The sequence below is a fragment of the Stenella coeruleoalba genome (genome assembly GCF_951394435.1).
Source record: "Stenella coeruleoalba genome assembly, chromosome: X".
Lineage (NCBI taxonomy): Eukaryota > Metazoa > Chordata > Mammalia > Artiodactyla > Delphinidae > Stenella > Stenella coeruleoalba.
Window position 1 is genome coordinate 91,783,189 of NC_137152.1, and position 22,796 is coordinate 91,805,984.

Consider the following 22,796-nt stretch of genomic DNA (forward strand, 5'->3'; position numbering starts at 1 on the left):
CTAAAACCAAAGAGACAAATCAAATAAATGGCAAGAGATCTAGAAATAAGAGAAAATATGAACCATGAAGAATAATGGTGGAAATGAGGTGAAACAATATGAATTTAGTTTTGGAGAATTGAGAGGAGTGGCAAAATGACTCTGGAAAATGCACCGCCACTAAGAGATTTCACTGCAATGTCTAAATGTCTGCACCAGACATTGCAGTTGAGAAAAGGTTAACACTTGAGTCCTTTTTTCCCCTGAATCTCTGTGGCTGTCAATCTAGCCTAAAGCCAAAGAACAAGGCTCACTGGCTCTTTCTGCCAGCCCTCCCACATTCCGCTCTATCCCTTCCTATGCACTCTGCTCAGTAAGCAGCCCACCCGCAGCATCTTCCCTCTTTGATCTTGCCAGGGCCTTTTTCCCACCACCCCTGAAACAATTACCCAAGCAGTGGCTCGGCTCTGGATCATCATAAGACAGCAGCCAGCCAGAAGCCTGGGCTGCCTTGAGCCTTGTGAGTGGATATGCCAGGCATCTGTCAAAACTCTCCAGTGAGGTCAAATTAGTGGGGGGCAGAGGGAGGTCTCTTTGAATGGGAGAATACCATGGTTGCTGTAGGACACAGAATTCTTTTGACTTGGAGTTTAATGAACCTCCACTTCAACAGGACCTACGTGTCCCGAAAGATAAGGGCAGGGATGGAAAGGCACCATTTACGCCAGCCAGCTTCCTGCTGCATAAGCTGTAGATTGGTGGCAAGACCTGGATAATAGTGAATCACCAAAAAACAGATCTGCTCTTTAGAGTGCTATCCCCTTCTCAGCAAGATACCGTATCCCTCGAGGTCAGCAGAGCAGGGTCTGTGAGAGAATCTGTGCTGAACTTGGAAGAGGAAGGAAGTTGTGATTGCAGGAGAAAGTTCTCTGTAAGCCTGAGGCACCATTTCTGTATAGAGCTTAGAGCACAGTGAATGTTGAGTGTCATGGGCAAAAGACTTAATAGGATTAGAAAGATGGAATGGATTTTAGGAAAAGTATCTAAATGAGGACGTTGTAAAGAGAAAGACATAAATATATGCAAGAGTCTTCAGACCATTAAAGTAGTCATAACCGTTCCCTAACCATCTTTTTTTGTTTATTGAGATATAAATGACTTGTAACATTACATGAGTTTCGGGTGTACAACATAATGAGTCAATATATGTGTCAACCTGACCATCTCGATGCAACGCAAAATAGTTAAACCTGAGTGGCCTTGCACTTAGTAGGCTAAGAATATACTCCCTAGAATAAAGGCTTAATTTGGAAAAGTTCCCCTAATTCTCATTTGCTAAGTAGACTAGAGAGGTTTTCCCTAGAAGAACTTCTAAGGAAAATGCATGGTGCCATTTGTAAGCCATAACTAAATTATCTGTTTCTATGAGACATAGGCAGGCATCTGACATATCCCTCTGCCTTCCAACATGACCTGACTTGAGCCATCTCCAACAGATAGAGGGATATATTTTCTATTTGTGAATACTCTTATTGATTTAGAAATGCTCACTAATTTTGTGAAGGAATCACAATGAAGAAACCTTACTAGATTAGTTCCAGGGCTACCTACTCACCTTAAATACCTCCTAAACGTTCTGTACTTAAAAATTTTACCCCAGGAAAAATGAGACCTAGTGGGGGTTGAGTCACAGCAAAAAAGCAAAACTTCAGTTATCAATTCCTGTCTTTGAAGATAAGGGAAAGGAATGTTTTCCTTTGAATATTATGGAGGAGATAGGACAAATACCACCCAGGAGCAGACTCAGCTCTGATAGGCTACTAAAATGAAAAGGAAAATAGGAATCTGTGGATTTTCCCTGAGATGTGGTTTAAAGCCCCTATATGTGCTAGAGGTGATCTGGCTTGAGAGTCTGGAAGGCATTACATGGCCTCTGCCTCTGATTCCACTGGGTAGAAGCTTGCTCTCCCCATCAAAGGTTCCGCCTCCTTTAGCAACAGCAACTCAGAATTTCCCAACGACTAGACTCCATGCAAAAGAACAGGTTGGATGAGGACTAAAAAATTAACAATAATTGAGGAGTTCATGTGAGATATCTCTGACCACTAGATGCCATCATTCAATCCTAGCCCAATCTTTAGAGCTTCTTCTTTAAATTGTAAATCTACATATTTTGGAGCAGGGCCTTGGAAAATAACTAAAAATCTCTGGAACAAATTCCCAGAAAAGCCTCAGAAGTCTGAAGTCAGAAATATATGTCAGGCAACTGTTTCAGTGAGGGCTGCCCGGTGGGAACTACAGATTAAGATCCTCTCCATACAAGTATACTATTTCCATGATTAACAACCAGTTACCACTGAGCCCTCAGACACTGCAAACCAAGATGGTTGCAGAATCTTTGTTTCCATTTATCTCCAACTGGAGGGGCACCCTTCCAGGAGGGGCAGTGGGGCTGTTTATATACCCCAATCTCAAAGCAGTCCAGACAAGCTTCTCATAGTCTGTTGAAAAACAGGGGTCCAATGGGTAAAGCAATTTCTTTTCAAATTAAAAGATGCAGAGGTTACTAAATCTGAACAGGCGCCCACATTTTCTTTTTGGGAGTGGAACCAAAGGATGATTCAGACGGGGAGACAGGCAGCAGGGTCTAGGGAATGAAGAGTCATGAGATTCCAGTTTTATTCCTGGCTCTGCCCAAGACTTGCCATGTGACCACCAGCAAACTACTCAGCGGGTCTCTCAGTTTTCCCTTCTCTAAGAGAATACAGTCTTATCCCTGTCCTGTAATGTACTCTGTCATTTCCTTGCAAAAAGGGAAAAGAAGGGAATATATGAGGTATGGCGAAGGGCTGGCTAAAGGGTGGGCTAAGCTCTTAAGACCTGGACACCAAGCGTGTACAAGTATCCCTCATTTTCAATAAAGCAACTTGGCAGTATTTCTGATCTAGACAACTGATGAAGCAGACATCAGCCTGACTTTATACAACCTGAAGTTTAACAATTAAGCAATTCAGGTTAAAGGACATCATAGGTTAGATGGCATCACCTACTAGAAAAGCATGAGCCCACAATATAGCTCCAACAAGTGTGTTAACACCCACAAAAGAAATCAAAGGATATCTGTAAGTCAGGAGATCTTTAAGAACTAGACATTCTTACTAAGGGAGAGGAAGCAGGCAATGAATGAAAGTAGGAAAGATACCTCACCTGCAATAGCCAGAATGCTCAAGGTTTGTTCACTAAACACTTTTTTGTAATCTCAAGTTTATAAAGAGTTCAGCTTCTTATAATGGAGGCTATTTTTTTCTTTTAAAACAATTCCAATTTTAGAATAGACAAGTCAGTGAGATGTGAAATTTTCTTTACCAAGTTACATTTTAGCGTCATTTTTTTGCTGGAATATACCCATTCCCTGAAGTGCAAAACATCTAAGACCTAGTAGTACTCCAATACAATGACAACTGACATCCAAGATTAATGAATAACAGGCCAGCAGCAAAGTTCCCTCTATTTCATATAAACACAGCTTAGTGTTGCAATTGAGTAACATCTACGTTGAGAGTAATCAGATACATATTAATCAGATGCTTAGTAGTTTGGGGGCCCTTGCATTTGTCAAGGAAAGGCTCTATCCTTGCACACAAATAACTGAGAACTTCACCCTACCACATACCTACATTCCAGAACCTAGCCAGTAAGAGCCAGGGCAGAGCTCTTGGCCTACCATAAACTGTAAATGGTCCTTGGATCCCATCCTGTGCCAGGCACCCCAAGATTGCTTCTATTCAAAAATCAATCTGCAAAATAAATCCAACAAGAGGCATAGCCCTCAAGATTCATTTTTTTGCCTGAGAGGACCAACTTCCCACTGAGCATGGGGAGACAAGGACCATTCTGATTTCAACATCCTTGGAGTACCTTAAAATATCTGGAATATATATATATGTGTGTGTGTGTGTGTGTGTGTGTGTGTGTGTGTGTGTGTGTGTATACATACACACACGTGTACATATACATATGTAAGTGTATATATATATATAATATATATATATATATAAAATCTGTCATAGGCTTAATTTAAGGCAGGGCTAGGTACACAGTCAGAACTTAGGGAAGGCGGGTGGTTAGCTTATTATATGAATGAGCAAATGAAAATTTATCCTTGACCTTGGTGACTTTCTAATCTGGAGCAAAAAGAAGGAACTTGAAGAGAAGAAAAAACAAATCAAGGTCTACTCACATCAGCACAGTTATAACTAGAAGTAGCAGATGGTACCTTCCTGTTGGGGGATGATGCAGCTGCCAGTTTGCCAAAGTGGGGGGCCCCCAGTGCCCTTGGTTCCCCAGCTCTTCTACCCTCAGGCTCATATGCTACCCGAGGAAACTACACATACCTCTTCCTCCAGCTTTACCACCTTGGCCTGGGCGTTGCTCAGGGCCTGGTCTCGGATTTCAATGTGTCGCCTTTGGTCCTCGTTGGTAGAACGGGCAGTGGCCAGCTCCGCTTCCAGTTTCTCCTTCTCCCGTTGGCTCTCCTTATCTATCAGGACATGAAATATCAATACTGCCATTCCAGAGCTAGCTCAAAACCTTACCTGAGCAAAACTGACAATAATCCCCATTACTAGACGCTCTAGTGTTCTCACACACAGCCACAAGAAGCAGGACACCAAGATCTGGACTCTTATCACTGGCTCTACCACTAACTTGCTGTATAAATTCAGAAGTCACTTAACAATGGTGGTTGTGCAGAAGCAGTGAGAAAGTAGATGTAAAACGTGTTGTGGAAGGTATTATACAAAGAAGAATATACACACATACACATACACACACACACATATGTCAGAAGAACAGGTAGGCTTGTCTCCTCAATTTTATTTCTCAGTCTTGTCTTGGCCAATGAGCAATTGAGCCTCCATAAATGTTCCCCATTGTTTCCTCATGACAGTATATTAAATTGATATAAAAATGGTATTTCATAAAATGCATAAAACCGCAAATCCCACCCTTTACTCACTAACATGATTTTCTAACTGAGGTCAATCCATGATCACATTGTAGCTACAGATGACCATGACACATGTAGTTATGCCTCATGCCTTTCTAGGTCCCTCCCCTTTTAACTAGGACAGATCTCATACCAGAAACTCAAATGAGAGGTTTTGATTCTCATTGGGAGGTAGAGTGCCCTTCCTCTCAAGACACTGATATATAAGTTTGTAGGAAAGACTTTAATAGGACAGCCTCACCTTCCTTCCCACTCTGACTTTACATATCTATTCAGATGTACCTTGGGAAGAAATAAACATTTGTTGAATACTTATTGCATACCGAGTATTGTAATAAATTAATCCTCAGAACAACCATACACGGCAGGTGTTGTATTATTCTCTTCTCCATCGTGCATATGAGAAAACAGAGCCTCTGAGGGCTTGAGTAACTTGTACCAGGTCCCACAGTTGGAGAGAAAGTAGTGGAGCCCACACTTAAGGCCAGGTTGTTCTAAGCTTTTTGTACTGTACCACACGGCCTTCTCTTAGGATTGCATTGGTCTGGCCTCTTTAGGGGGCCTTTTCAAGAGGGCTTTCTTGGCTCCTGACATACTTCCAACCCTGTGGCGCCCTGTTGACGCCCAAAGGCAAAAGAAATTAAAGTCATGTCCTCTTCCCTGCCTACTAGGTAGAGTCCACTTTTCCCTTCTAGAACCATTTGACAGTCTTTCACCCTGCTGTGAATACAATTTGACCTACTAAATTACCACATTTTATAAACCAGCAGCAGAACTCCTAGGACACCTGAAATACCATCTCCATGCAGGGAGAAGTGTGAAGTAGCAGATCCAGGGCCAAGAATCCATACATTTTCTGTTTTGTTTTATGCTGGGAGGCTGCCACCCTCTCCACCAGTGAAGTAGCTTCCAAGGTAACTGTGACACTGCAAAAGCAACTTCACAACAATTTACACTAAACACTGATGACACCAGAAAAACTACATTCCTTTCTCTAAGACATACTGACAGAGGAACAGGAGGCTCAGAGAAATGAGGAAGAAAAAAAAAAGCCCTAGTTCTAAAGCCAAAGCACAAGAGAACAACCCAGGAAGGGAGGGAGATATTGTTAAGTGAAGATCAAACAACTTGTAAAAGCTGACTGGAAGCCGCATGGAATGACTTGAAAGGGTCATGTGGAGGCCCAGCAAAGATGGGGCCTGACAAGTCCCCACCAAGCGCCCTCCAGCTGGGAACCACACTGGTGGAGGCTAGGGGTAGGGGATACCAACTATGGGCATCTGCCGGAGTCAGGGTAGATCATCTGTTTTCCCCGAAATTCACTCTCCCTATGGACTCAATCCACTGTGCAGTTTTTATTGCTGGTTTTACTGTGGCAATTGGAAAGAATGAGGCATTGTCTAGCTGGGTGGAGTCCATTAGGGACCCGATAAAGAAGAAGATTAATTCATTGTCAGGGTCCTAGGAGTATTTCCAGACAAAGGAAACACTATTAGGAGGAAGACATAGCTCTGCCCTCCCCCACACCCTCCAACTCCACACCAGAGTCACTAGTTGAGGCCTTAGCAGTGGTCTCCCTCCAGCTACCCTTGCAATCCCCCAACATGGAATGATATGATACAATACAGGGTGTTTAAGGGAGCCCCAGGTACAAGTTGGGTATTCTAAGCACTAATCATTAATCCTGCATGTTAATCCCATCTCTTCCAGAGCCAACACATGCAGCCTTCAATGATAAATCCCTTCAATATTAAGGGACCCCAAGTTTATCAAGGTCCTTTTCAGCTAGCATGACAAAAAGCAGGGATTCCAAGGGGCTTCTCTGTTTCAATACAGAAGGAGTTATGTTGATGTGACTAGATGTTGCAGCAAGCAGCCTTCTTGGCCGGAAGGAAAAGAACACAATCTCCCAACTTCATGCTTGAACAGGAAAAAGAATCCTTAGATGACATTCACTCTGCCCTGGCTGTTCTAGAAGGCTAAATAGAACTGTGTAACCTTTTCATACACCTCACTCCCACCCACATATTAATACCTGCAGCTGAAGCTTTCAGACTTACTTTTTGCAAAGAGCTGAGAGATGGTTTTTCTGGTATCTTCTGACCCCTCATATTCCTTCTCTGCAAGCTGCTTGTTGGCCGTCTCTAGACGCTCTGTGGAATTTGGAGACAATCAACAGGGCCCTAAGGACAAACTTCCAAGCACATGCTATTTGCCCTCTAAACAGTGATCTTGGGCAAAACAAGCCTGTCTCTTCTTGTTACATAAGAAGGGGTGACACAGATATAGGTTTGCAAATGTGGATCCCAAAACCCATACTAGACCATGACGGGGAAGGAGGAGGTGAGTACTTTAATACTTTCACTCCTCACTGACAAAACCTTAGTGCAGATTTCTAAATTCCAACCAAGGAATCCATCCCTGAATATATGATAGATTTCATTCACCAGGAAAAAAAATCATCAAAGTTATTACAAAATCTTTAAACCTGGAAAGGAAGAGAGGTAACACAGACCATGGGCACAGGCCAAGTGGGTCCAGGAGACCCAGGAGGGATACTGTCTGATTCACACATCAGTGCATCCCACTTTGATTAAGAAAGCTTAGGACCAGACACTACTGTAGTCACAAAAACCTAGCCTGGTCTATGCTCTGCAATTTGCTGACTATCCTAGTGGGCTGGACAAGACCTAGAAGCCTCGCCATGTGCTCCTTAGCTTAGCCCTTCCCTTCACCATCCTTTTTTTTAAATTGAAGTATAGTTGATTTACAATGTTGTGTTAATTTCTGCTGCACAGCAAAGTGATTCAGTTATACATATTTATATATACATTCTTTTTTTATATTCTTTTCCATTATGGTTTATCACAGGATACTGAATATACTTCTCTATGCTATACAGTAGGACCTCGTTGTTTACAGTAGGACCTTATTGTTCCCTTCACCATCTTGACTGATGCTTCAGAAGTGATTCCCTCACCTCTCAGATCCCTGTTGAAGTCATGCATCCTTCGAATCTCGCCCTCAAGCTTGTTTCTCATGGCTTTCTCCAGGGCCTCTCTTTTGGAGGATGACTTCACAAGGTTCTCATATGCCTCTGAGACACGCTGGATTTCTGTCTCCACCTGAACAACAACAAAATGAAAGATAGTGATGATGACAGGAAGTTGATGGGGAAGACGATCTGAAAACATATATGTAAATCCTTAATGACAACTTCTCCCAGGGCTTTACAGATGGCCAGGAGGCAAGCATAACACAGTCAGATGAGAAAAGTTTCCTGGAAGAATTTCTAAGTTCAACTTTGAGCTCAGTAATTAACTCACCAGGTCACGAGATTTCCTCAGGTTAAAAACAAATACATGTTTCTGCCTTCAGAGAAGGTGGTAGGAGAGGATAAATTTCATAAGTATAGTTATAAATGATTTTCCTTTCCAAATAAGAATTTCTTAATTTTGAAAATATTAATAATAATGTATATAGTTATTGCAGAGCGTTCAAAGGGCTTTCATATGTTTATTTCAATCCGGGATGATACTGGCCTACACAAGGGTACCTCTCCCCATTTTAGCAGAGAGAAGACTTCAGCGGCCTTTTCTAGAGCAAGTCAGTGGCAGAGGTGAACCCCAAAAACCCCGAAGCCTCAGCCTCATGTAGTTAGTTCAGTTCAATTTAACAAACATTTACCAGGGGCCAAGCATTACAAGAACTCTTTAAAGCACTGTAGGGTGTGTAGATATGAATGAGGACATTATAACTGCCCTCAAGAAGCTTTCAGTCTAATCAAGTAAAAGAATATAGGGAAAGATACATTATTAAGAAAAGTAGGAGTAAAGTTATAAAGTGTAGGGGAGGAAGAGGTTATTCCTGCTTGGGGGTGAAGTGAGAGGAGAAGAATTTCAGGGAGGAGGTGGCATTTAGAGTCGGATCCTGAAAGCTGGGTCAGATTTCAATGAGCAGAGGTGAGGGGAAGGGTATTCTATTCTGAGTGAGCGAATGCATTCCCAGAATGACCAGTAGTCTCGTTTGGCTGGACACTGTGGGGTACACAGGGGGAAGCTGGTGAGATCTGGCTGCAAAGACAGATTGGAGTCAGATCATAAAAGGGCTTTAATGCCAGGCATTTGGACTTTATCCCGTAGTCAGTGGGAAACCAGAACAGATTTTTTAACAGAAACTCACGATCAGAGTTGTTAACAGAAACTCATGATCAGAGTTGTGTTTTATGACACCCCAGCAACTCTTGTAAAAGGGAAACACACACACACACACACACACACACACACACACACACACACAAAACCTCAAAGAGAAAGGGTCCTGCCCTGAATCAGCCCAAATCTGGAAGAAAATAAGAAATTAGACTCCAGAGTCTTTCTGGAACCAGTAGAGTTTCATTGCACATATCACAACCACAGAGATATTTGCATATGATTTGTATAAGATAAGTAAACCTCATGGCCTATTAAGCAATTTTCAAATAAAATTTGACTCCTGCAACCATTCTGCATTCCTTCTCAGCTTTCCACTATCCTCCTTAACAAAGCTCAGGCTACTTTATGGGGAGAAATATCAGGCCCCCCGTGGGAGACTCGGAGAAAGGTGGGGTTACCAAACAACTTAGATTCCACCTGTCCCAGCTCCAAAATGATGCCTGAGGCAGGACTGCCTGCAAACGAATGAGGATTACACCACAGAAAAGAGCAGACTTGAGAGTGTTTTTCTCCTTGCAGATGGCACCAAGATAGCAGCACAGAAGGTGAAAACTGGTGAATGGCATTTAGAGACAAGATCTGCAAGGCCTGAGCCTGATAAAGCTTTTGCATGAAATTCAAGTGCTCAGTAGAGAAAATACACATTTCCATTTGAAAGAGCAGGCTTGGTATTGGTCTGCTCTGGGCAGCCTTTAGGGTACAAGGGTTTCCAGTGCCCCACAGAATGCCACACCTGGAAGGCAGTCCCCATTTTTTGTTTGTTTGTTTATGGTTTTTTATTGAATTATATTTGATGTACAATATTATGTTACAGGTGTACAATATAGTGATTCCCAATTTTTAAAGGTTATACTCCATTTATAGTTACTATAAAATATTGGCTATATTCCCTGTGGTGTACAATATATCCTTGTAGCTTTAAAAAAATATTATTTATTTTATTTATTTTTGGCTGCTTTGGGTCTTCGTTGCTATGCGCGGCCTTCTCTAGTTGTGGCAAGCAGGGGCTACTCTTCTTTGCAGTGTGTGGGCTTCTCACTGCGGTGGCTTCTCTTGTTGCAGAGCATGGGCTCTAGGCACGCAGGTTCAGTAGCTGTGGCTTGTGGGCTCTAGAGCACAGGCTCAGTAGTTGTGGTGTGTGGGCTTAGTTGCTCCGTGGCATGTGGGATCTTCCCGGATCAGGGCTCAAACCCGTGTCCCCTGCGGTGGCAGGCGATTCTTAACCGCTGCGCCACCAGGGAAGCCCTGTACCTTATTTTACACACAATAGTTTGTACTTCCTAATCCCCTATCTCTATCTCTCTGCTCCCCCTTCCCCTCTCCCCACTCTTAACCCTAGTTTGTTCTCTATATCTTTGAGTCTGCTTCTTTTTTGTTATATTCACTAGTTTGTTTTGTTTTTTAGATTCCACATATAAGTGATAATGTACAGTATTTGTCTTTCTCTGTCTGACTGATTTCACTAAGCATAATGCCCTCCAAGTCCATCCATGTTGCTGCAAATGGCAAAGTTTCATTCTTTTTTATGGCTGAGTAGTATTCCAGTGTGTGTGTGTGTATGTGTGTGTGTGTGTGTGTGTGTGTGTGTGTGTGTGTGTGTGTATGTGTATACATACCACATCTTCTTTATCCATTCATCTGTTGATGGACAGTTAGGTGGCCTCCATATCTTGGCCATTGTAAACAATTTTGCTATGCACATTGGGATGCATGTATCTTTTTGAATTCGTGTTTTTGTTTCTTGCGGATATATACCCAGGAGCGAAGTTGCTGGGTCACATGGTAGTTCTAGTTTTAGTTTTTTGAGAAACCTCCATACTGTTTTCCACAGTAGCGACACTAATTTACATTCCCACCAATAGTGTACAAGGGTTCCCTTTTCTCCTCATCCTCGTGGAAGGCTGTCCCTTTACTCAAGCTGTTCAGAGGACTCTTTCAAGATGTTGTACCGATCCTTTCCCTACCCTCTTTGTAGATACTGTTCCCTCCAAAAGGGCAAGTTGTACATCTGTCAACAGGACCTTCCAGGAAAAGAAGTCACAGAAGGGCGTATGCATTGGTTTGGTCTGCGGGCAGGGGAGAGGGAGGATGGTGGTGGGTTTCCAGACTTATTCTGTCTACTTATTCCCCTCATGAGCCTCGGGCCTTCTTTTTTCTAGCACCAGCTGATATCTACCTTATTCTCCCCACTTTCTTTGTCCTCTTCTCCCCAACCTGTGCCTCTAATGCACTGCAGCACTGGGTCGGCCTTCACTTCTCCCAACACTCAAGCTGTCCCGATTACGCTTGGTTGAGGCATTTTTCCCCATACTGGGGAACAAAACAACAACCCAAATCCTATTCTGCTCCGCTTTCCTGCCACCCACCCTCCCCCTCAAAAAAAAATTCACCATCCTCTGGCAAAGAGAGCCTGCAGAAGATCTGGGTCCATCATCTGTTTACTGCATCAAAGATGGGGTCAGGGCCACCATGAATAGAGAGTTTAGGGAGCAGTATCAACTGTTAAACCTAATCAGCCAATAGGCCAGTCTGCTTCTAGTGTGTGAGTATGATTAATTTATTGTACCAATGTGATGGGGGGGCAGGTATGAGAGGAGGGAGAAAATGTTAAATTATGGGCAAAGCTGGGAAGAAACATTTCTTGCCCAACAACCCCCATCCAGACTTGGGAACACTGGGTAGGTGGTAAGCATTTTTTGCTACATAAAAATACTTAGCTGATAGTAAGCCCTCCTCTTCATTAGGACCCAGATCTGGTGTTTACATATTGTCAGCTTCATTCAGGCCCCTGAAATTTCCACTCCTGGGTGTCTTCTAAGGACAGAGTCGCTGAACAATACCAGGCAACATTCCTTCCCTCCTCCACCTTCACCCTCACCTCCCTGAACAGTCTGCATTGTCAGGAGATCAAACCACAGGAGCTCCACAATGACAAAAGCTGTAAAGAGGCTGCCAAAGGCATAACCCCATTCACCAACAGCCACTGGAAGCCAAGAGGTAAGGTTCCTAGCTTAGGGCACTCAAGAGCTAAAGTCCCAGCCGCAGTAGACTCAGGAGGGGCCCAGGAAAGAATGTGAACTTGGGACATACACTCCTTTTGCTACTTCCTCAGCCTAGGGCTGTCACCTGTCACCCAGCTGTGGTGCTAAGCCCCTCCTGCCCCCCACACACACCAGAGAAAGAGAGCAGATGTTGAATTTGATCTGCAGGGAAGGACCAAAGCAAGAAGAGGGAAAAGGAAAGGGTGTTGAAAAAGGGTTACTGTGAGAACTGCCACTCGGAAAAGTACTCTAAGCCCTTTCCAGAACAAGGCAGGGCAGGATCTAACTTCAGTGGTGAGATTTTTCTGGGAACTATGGGTTTATATTTAACATTCAAAATCAGTATTTGGGAAAATATAATCAAAAGGAAAAGTCTTTATGCTGGCAGGTCCTTCACCTACACAGACCTCTCCAGTGTTCTTGACTTTCTGAAGCAGTTTCTCTGCCTTTCGTATTTCTCAAACACTCAATTAAGCTTTCTTGAAGGCTGTGGTGTCTGCGAAATGTTACTTCTGCTAGAAAGACAGGCAGAAGGCTTTTCCAAAGTTTGCTCCATCTATAACCTTGAAATATAAGAATCCTGAAGATGCGCCCATAAGTCATGCAGGGACCCACAAGTGGAGACTTTTACATCGATATTAAACCAATAAGATTTCAAAAAGACTCAAATATCCCCATAGGGGGGCCTCACCTTCTGCAGTCTCGCCACCTTCTCATAGCATCCTTCCAACTCCTGCCGCAAGTTCCGGTTCTCATCTGAGAGAATCTCAACCATCTGCTGGGCTCTGGAAACAATGGCAAAAGGGTCGGCTGGCATTGGCTGATACGAAGCAGACGACTGCTGAGCCCGAGGCATAGCTGAATAGGCTTCTCCTGGCTGCTGCTGCTGCTGCTGCTGCTGGTGATGGTGGTGATGGTGTGGCGGCGGCGGTGGCTGCGGCTGCTGCTGACTCAGGCCAGGCTGGGGGAGACGGTAATGATCCCCCTGGTGAGCCTGGTTAGCAAGGAAATGCTGCTGCGGCCTAGGCAGGTGAGCTGAGTGGTCTCCTTGGTTTGGGACCAAGGGGTGTTGGGCAGGAGATAATCTAGTGGACGGTGGAGACTGCAGCAAGGGTAAGGAACCCCCAGATGTGAGGGAAGAAGTAGGGCTGTGAGGCTGAGAGTTCCGGGCTGACAACGGCAATGAGATGTCCTGCGCTGGCCTGGAAAACATGGAGGGTGTGCTCAGGTTAAGCTCCCTCTAAAGGCACTGGGGAGAGGGGCACAAGAAAGGGAGAAGACGAGGCTCCCAGGGCCCCCAGGCAGCTGAGAAATGAGGAGCAGGAAGGGTTAGACTACGGGGTCCTGTGAATACCTGACCGACAGAGGTGTGATCCCATGCAGGATGCAACCAGAAGATCTCCAAGGTTGCTTTATGAAAATCTAAGCGATGCATCCTTGTACACTGGTTATTCAAGGGGAAGCATTTCAAATTCGTCTTCAACTAGGTAACTGTCACCTCAGGATTTTAAACTAACCCTTTGCTGGCATTCTATATGTGGCCCAGCACACAGAAAGAGTCACAGTTAGAAAGTTCGTCCCACTTGTGCAGAAGGAAACGGCAAACCGTCATCAAAACAACCCTTCATCGTGTTATCTGCAACTTTCTCGGATAATTCATATAGTCACAAAAAATTACTTGAGGATATATAGGTACTTATTACATTAGAGACACCAAATAATTATTGTTGATTACAGTTAATAATTGAATGATGCCTTTAGCAGCAATAATCCCAAGATTTGGAGGGGGTTACAGGCAACGCTACCGTACTATTTTTGACTTAACTGAATCACAAAATGTAAGGACTGGAAAGGCCTTAAAGAAATCCTTTAGTTCAACTCTGTCATTGGACAGAGGGGGAAACTGAGGCACAGAGAGGGGAAGTGATCTGCCAAATATTACAGGGTGAGTTAGTGGCAGTTCCAGGGTAGAACCTAAGTCCCATTTTCTGGTTCTTTCCACTACTATAATGCAATGATTTCCACTGATATTCAGATTCCCAGCCTATTGCTTATAGAAAGTTCTAGAAAGAGAACTTTGGTACGTGGTTTAATGTGACTCTTCCATTTTTGTACCTAATACTGGACTATCAGCCATTAAGGGAAACAATCAGAGTATGCAGATGGATCGCTTCTACCATCACCACGACCAGGAAGAATATGTCGGTATACACTGAAAACAAAAAAACTTGTTCACCCCCTAGCCCATGCCCAGCTACCCTCATATACTCCCACATCCTGTGGATGCCTGTCCTACAGTTGATATTTCTCAATCCGGGGAAGACAGATGGCTAAGAGCACAGGATTTGGATCCCAACAGAGTTTGGAGACCTTTCCTACTGCTTACTAGCTGTGTAACCTTGCTCAAGTTACTTCATCTGCATGAACCTATTTTGTTCCCGAGGTCACAAATGAATTACAAAAATACTGGACTCTTCTCAGTTTTGAGCTCCATAGGAATTACAGAGTCTCATATCTACCTCCCAATGAGAATGGTTGACCCTGTTAGTGATTTTACTTATGGGATATCCACTTAATCTTTGCACTAAATTGCATAAAATTTGTGGTGAAACTGGGACGCATCACCAGGAGCAATTAACTTTTAACAGGCATTCCAGATGCTAAAGCACACCCCTCCCACACACACTCCAGTTGTCATTACTGTTCATTTATCTCTCTCTACAAGAGATCCTCACTATGAGGGATTTTTACAGCTACAAAACCATTCCAAACACTTGCTCACAGATATCCAATAACCCAGATGTTCGCCAGAGCCCTCGAACCTGCTCAAGCCGAAGGCTGTCTCTCAGCCCCATCAATGTGTCTGGTGTACCCACATTCTTCCAATTTCACACATCTGTCACTATAAATAATTGTTGAATATTGAAGAGGGAAAAGTTTTTGTAGACAGAAGAATTTACATGGTTTTTATGATTACAACTGGAAAGTTGCTACCATACATAACCGTTATGTCGAAGAGCTCAAAGCACTCATTCAATCAAAAGCCTGGGAGCTGTTTATAAACTTATTTGGGGGAGAGTCTTTCTGCATTTTTCATGCTGTGGATCTTCAGTTTCCTCAGAGGTAAAATGGACTATGTGCTCTCCTTCCACTTCTAGTAAGAGCTATTATAATTTATATATATCCCTAGAGTTAAAGCATGATGTCCTGGGATTTGCTGGGGCTTTTGTATATCTTGCGCAGAAAAGAGGGGCTTAAATTTCATGTTCTTCAATCCAGATTTCAAATTTTAAGGGGTAAATGACCATATTAACCTTCATCCTCAGTGCCACGGTTTGGAAACCCAAGGCCCGGGAGGTGTTCTCTTTTAAAGACTGAATGCCCAGTTGTGAACTGGGCCTCCTTCCCACAGCTCCCCTGGGTCCCATCAGCAACCCAGACCTCTCTCTGAAACAGACCAGCCACTGGCCTCCCTCCTGCCCTGGCCTCCCTCCTGAAAGGCCCCTCCATGCCCTGGACAGAACATGGCCTCCCAGGGGCCTCGGGAAAGGAGAGACCACAAGGTCTCTGGGAGGAGGTCTCCAGGGTAGGATAAGCCCAGGATGGCAGTGGCCCCAGCCACGACTCTGGGCTCTGCCTAAAGATAAGTGGAGAAAAGGCAGCTGCCCCTTGGGTTCCCCAGGCTGGAAAAGGGAGCAGATTTCAGTGCACCGTGATGTTGGGAAAACCAATGCAGTCCGTCCCTGGCAGGTTTGCAAACACGAAGCAAGATTTGGGCAGTCGCAAAAGGAGAGAAAGCCCTCCAGCCAACGAACTCCATCTGGACTCCGGCATCCGCCCACCATGAAAAAGTAGGACAGTATTAACACTCCTGTGAATTTCCCCCTGAGAGAAGGGGACTGAGGAATGATGGGAGTGGGAGCGAGCTGGGGGAATGTCAGAGGAAGCAAAACTACACTCAAGATTAAAAAATAATCAGAGTAATAGTAATAATAAAGGTGGCAGCTGGGTGAGCGGCACACTCCCCAGGTCCTTCCACTGCACAGCAGCAGGAATCTCTCCCCACTGACACATTAACCAGGAACAACAAGCCGCTTGTAGACCACACAATCACATGATCCCATGGACGCCCTGACCTGCCTCCCTGCCCCTTCCCTCCCTTCATCCTCCTCCTTCCTAAGACAACCTGGGCCCCAGGTGCTCTGCGGAAAAGGAGACCTGACATATACGCAGGAGAGAGGCCAGTGACCAAAATCAGCATCTCCTCAAAGCCGGGGGAAATCCCTCCCAGAGACAGCTTGTGAGGACACAAAGGGAAAGCAAAAGCAGATCCAGTGAGCTGACACAGCAACTTCCACCCTGCCACCTCTCTGACTGGAGCCCCTGCCCTTCCCAGACACACAGCCCCCCCCCACACACACACCCAAAGCACACTATACACTCCTGGCCTACACGTGTGCAAGCCCGCACATGCACACTCTCACCAGAGCAGGTGCCAACAGCCTGGAACCCAATTTATTCTCCCCACAGAAACTGTGCCTTTCCCAGGCTCTGTGATGGTTACTCTCTGAATCCTGGAGAGGGCTGCAAATTCCTGATTGTTTCTCTTGCACAACCAGCTCCGCTCTGAACTACAGAGTTAGGTCACCCTTAGATTCCACTAAAAAAGGATTTCAAGAAACCTCAGATCTGGGCATGATTTCAACAATTGAAAGGAGGTGGCTGCTTTACAAACAGAAAGGATTTAATTTTTAAAAACAGTTGATAAATGTATAAACCCCGGATGCAGAAAAGGCTCAGCACTTAGAAAGACAAAGATTCAGAAAAGTTTTAATTCTTCAGATGGCTTGGCCTTGTTTCCCATCTGGAGTTCTGGGCATTCAGGATATTTATTTTTTAAGTGGGGAGGAGGGCATAGGGAAGATGAAGTAATAAAAAAGACTGTTTATAACGTTTTGTTCATTTTAACAGTAAATCTCTAGCATTTCACCGCACCTCTAAAGGCCAACAAAGGTTTTTTGAACAATTTGTTCAAAGAGCTTACTCTGAATCTTGATCTGTAATTTGTGGATTAAGAACTAAGGATTTTGTCTTCTAATCGTTTGGTGCTAGCGGCAGTTACTTGGAAAGGTACTCACAAACTGTCCTGCTAGTTGGTTCAAGGAAATAAAGGAGGAAAAATGTACCACCACCTAAAAGTGGTATTACTTACGGAAAGCAATTCAAGGACCTCCCATTGCCAGTAATTTGTCAACAGGTGCCACACCCTCACCCCAGGCTCTGCAAAAATTTTATTGCCAGAGTTTGTCTGCTGCAGACCCAAAGCTCACAAAGAGCATCTTCTGGTTAGGATTGTCTTAGGCTTGATTACTCTTTGAGCCTATCAAGCACCCTATTCCTCTCCCATAGAGGAAAAAAAAAAAAACCTGTTCCAGCAACCCTGTGTATTAAAATACCGCTCAAGAGAGGGTAATCAGCGTGGAATCTACTGCTTTGGGGAACAGAGCGAGAGAGCCACAGATAACATAGGAGGGAGGAGAAAATACAAATACCTTCCAGTTAAATATATGCAGCTAAGTTTCTCTGGTGGTTTAATCAGTATGGGGAGGAAAAAAAATCTCTCTTTGGGCTCCTTAATATTTTTTTAGGCAGATCAAAGGGCTTTTCTATCTAGCTTCAAACACTGTGGGAGTCATTTCAGATCACAAACAATGCTAGTGAATGAGTTCTGAAAATAGCTTTCCTGGGAAGGCGGGCCATGTGTTGAGCGGGGCTTGGATTCTGCTCCACACCCCAGCCAACACAATCCCCTCCCACAAGGCAATACACTTACAGCCCACTCACATACAGGAGGGAATCCCACACACTCTTCCATGTTGCTGAAGAGAGCAAAATAAACCCCCCCCAGCTTCACTGCCATGTTGCTGGTTTGGATGGGTTTCCATTAAGCTAAGCCGTCCAATGGACCAACCCCTCCCTGGGTCTTCCATTTCGTTGGGCAGATGGGAATTGGGTTCTTGCTCATTTAAACCGGAAGGGCCCCGTCCATTACCCCATTTCCTGTTTCAAGCCACTTATCAGACATTAGGCTCCTGCCCTTTGAATGCTGCACAGAGGAGGTTGAAAAAGGTTAGGAAATCAGCCTGGGTTAAGGAATTAAAAAAATCCTAAACTGGCAAAGTTAGGGGTGGAGCCCAAAGTGAATTGCCTCTGGCTAAAAAACAGGGCCTAGAGGTGAAAAAAATGAAATACCAGGAAATGCCAGGTGCATTCTCTTACCTTCACCCTACTCCACCCACTGACTGCCTTCTTTCTTGAGTCACCCACTATACTTCAAGCCAAGAGACTCTTTCCCAAATGAGTACGAGGGGACAGGAGGCAAAAAGTTAGGCATCAAAGAGATCACAGGCCTCGTCTAGGGGCTGCCTATGGAAAAAAGCCACCCATAACTACCCATGGTAACAAGGCAGGAATACCACACATAACTGCCATCATTTTTGCCCAAGGTTGAAACCTTCCCTCTGTCCCATATGCTGAAATACTCCTGACTGGAGACATGGCCCCAACAGGAACAATGAACAGAATCATAGAATCCTAAGGTCTGGTTGATACAGCAATGAGTCAATCGGTCCCTGAATAATTCAGAAGTACATTTAGGAATTAATGAATATACAAAACAGTCCTCCTGAACTAATGGCAAGTTGTACAGAAGCCATGGGAATATTTTTCCTTCTGCATTTTAGCATCTATATGATATGAGGTGAATTTGACTTAGATGTTTAAAAACGTCACCGGCAGCTAACAAACTCTCTACAGAAGAAAGATGAAGCAGTCCAGACTTCAGGAACTGCAAGGACGTACACGGCAAGTCACATTCTGAACCTGCACATATATAGTTCTCCCAACAATATCTGGATGTTTGTTTAGTGTCTGAGAAAATCATACAAATTCTGCAGAAAGATCTGTTTGCAAAAATTAGTGAAGAGAGCTTTGTGGAGGAGAATAAATGAAAGTGATAGGATATTCCAGACTCAAGCGCAAGATAATTTACTTCCCCTCAAAGAAGGGCTTAATAACTCACAAGAAGAGGAACACTGACTCTTCCTTCAATATCTGAGGAGACCGGACAGCGAAAAGCTGCTGAAATCAAGACTTGTGCTCCTGTTCAGCCACTAGGCAGCTGGGGCCATGCTCAACCTATAAAGTCAAGGGTATGTTAATACAGGGCTAGTGACTGCTGAAGAGGCTAGAAATTCAGGTTGGCAGGAAATTTGCTAAGCCAGAGGCCAGCCATGCACTGCAGAGTTCGTTATGCCAAACACCTGCCCATTCCTTCCCTTAAGATTCCCAACACACAGCAGAAGCTGGTTGGGGATGAGGTCAGGGAATGACAGAAAGGGAACTCTCTTACCTGGCTGCTCCATACTCAGGGGGATGCTGATACCTCATCAGTTGCCCCTCTGTTCTCCCTGGCTGGTTCAGACGATGCTCACTATAGAAGTGCCCTGCCTCTTGGGGCTTGCACACTACAGATTGGGGTGGCATGCCCTTGAAGGGATACTCTGGTGGGGGGCCTCGGTGTTCCATGCCCTTCAGGCTATGCTGGCTGGGAGGTGGCCCTTGGGCCTTGTAGAATTCACTGGAACTTGTGGGATTCTTGTAGAGGTCATTGGGTTGTGGTGGGGAGAGGGGAGCGCTGGTAACAGGCGGATGAGCCTTAACTCCACTGGTGGCCAGTGACATCTGCATTAGTCGTTCACTCAAGGAGCGAACATGTCCTTGCTTAAGGTCTCTGAGTCCTTCATCCTGATGCATCTTTCCAGGATTGAGCCGCTGAACTGACGGGCGTCCCTCAGTCCTCATCTTCTGGTTGGTCACTCCAGTGACATAGAAGGCAGCTCCGACACTGGCATGCTGTTGGCCCCGAAAGTACTGGGACTGGACCTTGGCTTCCTCATAGGTCGGGAGTTCTTCATTATTCTGCATTCGAGGGGAAAGCTGCTTCTCCATGATGATGTTTTCTGACTGGATTTCCTGCCCCTGGGGTTCTTGTCGAGCAGCATGAGCCACAAGCTGTTGGTGGTGGTCTTGGGGACTCAACACATCATTCTGAGGGCCTGGGTTCCCACTGCCACTGGGGAAAGGAGGGCCGTTCCCTGTGGCTTGCTGGTGTATGGCAAGCAGGTTGCGATTCTCATTAGGATTGCCATAGCGGAGCTGCTCTTGTAGCAGACGCTGCAATACTGTGGTTCCTCCACTTGGCTGTTCTTCAGAATTTCTCATCTCTATTGCTGGTGGTGCCTTGTGAAGAGAGAGAGAAATTGGGCACCTGGGCTGCCCTTGACCTGGGAAGGGGAAACAGGAAGCTTAACATCCAGGTGATGGATAAATCAGTCCTCTAAAGGGGAAGAAAATGGGTATTTGGGGGTGAGGATTCCACTGCAGAGACAAAGTAGAGAACTGAATCTAGAATTAATCAGTTAATCGTTGGTGGCTTCTGGCTCTAACATTGACATGATGAGGAACTTGGAGGCATAAGAGCCCTCTGTTTCCTCTTTTACTTTTAGCCTGGGTTAAGTATTCAATCTTGACTTAACTCCTAAAAGCACTGGGGAAACGTGAAGCAGCCAAGTAGGGTGATCAGAGAGGGCAATTTTCCTAGGTCCTTACAAAGTTCATCTCTCTGTATTCTACTGAAATGAAAAATCCAACTCTTATGGTTGTGGCAGCGGGGGAAGGACCATGAGGGAAATTACCCCATAGGCAGGATCTGTAAAGCTATTCAGCATGTGGAGGGAGCTACAAAATGCCAAATAATAACTCAAATAAATACAAAGTGAAGAGAGCTTGGCTTGCACCAGATAGAAATGATCTCTGCTTGATGCAAATCTTTTTCTCTGATCTCATAAAACTCTGAAACATATCTTTTTTTAAAAAATCCTTTTTGTATTGTCCATTTTGGATACTCCTTAGCTTAGTAAGAGAAGGACTTGGGAGAATTGTTATTGACAAAGTTTCTCTTTCAGCCATCCAGAAATAGTCATTGAGAATTTGTTGTTGTTGTTGGGTAGGAGGAGCTTAAAGGGGAAGCCCTCTTTATTTGAAGTGTGCCACTGACAGCATTTAGAAATTGAAAAACTAAAAGGTCATCCTTCTGGAAAGGATATGATTACCATATCCCTTCCCCCACCCCAATTCTTCTTAGGGAGATAATATGGGTTGAGTGAAATGGATATCAGTAGTAAAGACAACTTAAAACTCAAATTCTAATCATGCTATGGGTTTACAGGTTAACCTAAGCAATTGATTCCTCTTTTCTTGGCTTCTGTTTTCCCACCTGAAAAGTGGTAGTAGGTAACCTCTCTCTTCTCTTTCTCTCTGCACGGCACAGTCTATGCAAATTCATTAGAGGCTCATAAAATCTTTGGACAGAATCTGTCATGTTAAGTCCTGCAATTCAATACTAATATTCAGTAGTGCAACTTTCACTTCAAGGATCTTAAGTAGTGTTGGAGAATGGACATGATGTCACACAAAAAGTCACAATGAGGTCAACCTAACCAGCCTCGGGTTCCTAGATGAGAACTTTGGAGTCCTGGCTCCCAGGCCCTGACTTCTATGATTTGAAATAGTCTCCAGTCTCTCTGGAAACATGACCCCTTTTCCTTTAGTCTTGCAGGGAGTGACCCAGAAGATGCGTGTGGTAGATGGAAAAAGGTCATCCCCCCTCCTTTTGCACTTCTTGCATGATTACTGCTACCTGGTTTCTAATTGTTCTATTGAGCAGTTTCACCCCACAGTTAACCTTCCAAAGGCCCCTTTTAAATCCCATTCATCATACTTTGGGGGGAAGTCCGCACCAAGGGGCTGAGCAACCTGCCCTTAAGTCCACTTTCCCTCTCTCGCAGTGACCCTCTGGGACTCCTGTACTTAAACTGTCAGATTGCGATTTTCTATTAGGCTGACAGGTATAACATATAAATTTCTGCTGGTGCCTGAAACTGGAAAGATGACTAGAAAACTACTTCTCTTCTCTCCAAAAAATAGAAATGGGAGCATGTATGGTTCAAACAAAATCACTTAGAAACCCTTCCTGAAAGGCAGGGAAATGCAGACTCTGAAGAGCGCACCACCCCCTCCCACCCCACACCCGCCCCGCCCTGCACACACCCGGGCTCGCACTCACACACCGGCACCCACTCACACCGATGGTCCATACCTATTTCTGCTTTCTTTTAGGCTTAAAGCCTTGCTCAGGATAGGGAATTCTTGCTTATGAGCAGCTCCAGAAACCGCAACGGCAGATTCCCTCTCCCCTAACACTCAGGTTCAGGGTAAGCGCCGCCAAGAGTCCAACCACTGGTCACTCTGAAATGGTCAGGAAGGGGAGGGAGGGAGAAATAAAAACGTCGTTTCTATTTTGCCACCAATGGCCAACAGTTAACCAAACCAGTCCTTCCAAGGGGATGACTTTACCCGCCGTGTGCTTGCCTTTTATGTGAGTGGCAGAGTCCATTTCCACAGGGACAAAAAGAAACCTCACTCTCCAGCGGC

The 22,796-nt window shown here is 44.6% G+C and overlaps 1 protein-coding gene across 2 annotated transcripts in view; it reads right to left on the reverse strand.

Moving 5' to 3' along the window:
• Positions 1–22,796, reverse strand: part of AMOT (angiomotin) — a 58,980-nt gene that overhangs the window by 21,456 nt on the left and 14,728 nt on the right. The window contains exons 3-8 of one of the 2 annotated variants that reach the window (XM_079909967.1): positions 22,462–22,610; positions 19,654–20,587; positions 12,934–13,444; positions 7,968–8,112; positions 7,048–7,140; positions 4,374–4,519 (exon numbers count right to left, since the gene is read on the reverse strand). In XM_079909967.1, coding sequence (XP_079766093.1) covers positions 4,374–4,519; positions 7,048–7,140; positions 7,968–8,112; positions 12,934–13,444; positions 19,654–20,525 — 1,767 coding nt within the window. In that variant the 5' untranslated portion in view covers positions 20,526–20,587; positions 22,462–22,610. Of the gene's footprint in view, positions 1–4,373; positions 4,520–7,047; positions 7,141–7,967; positions 8,113–12,933; positions 13,445–19,653; positions 20,639–22,461; positions 22,611–22,796 lie in introns of those variants that run through there. The other variant, XM_079909968.1, reaches the window with a different exon arrangement.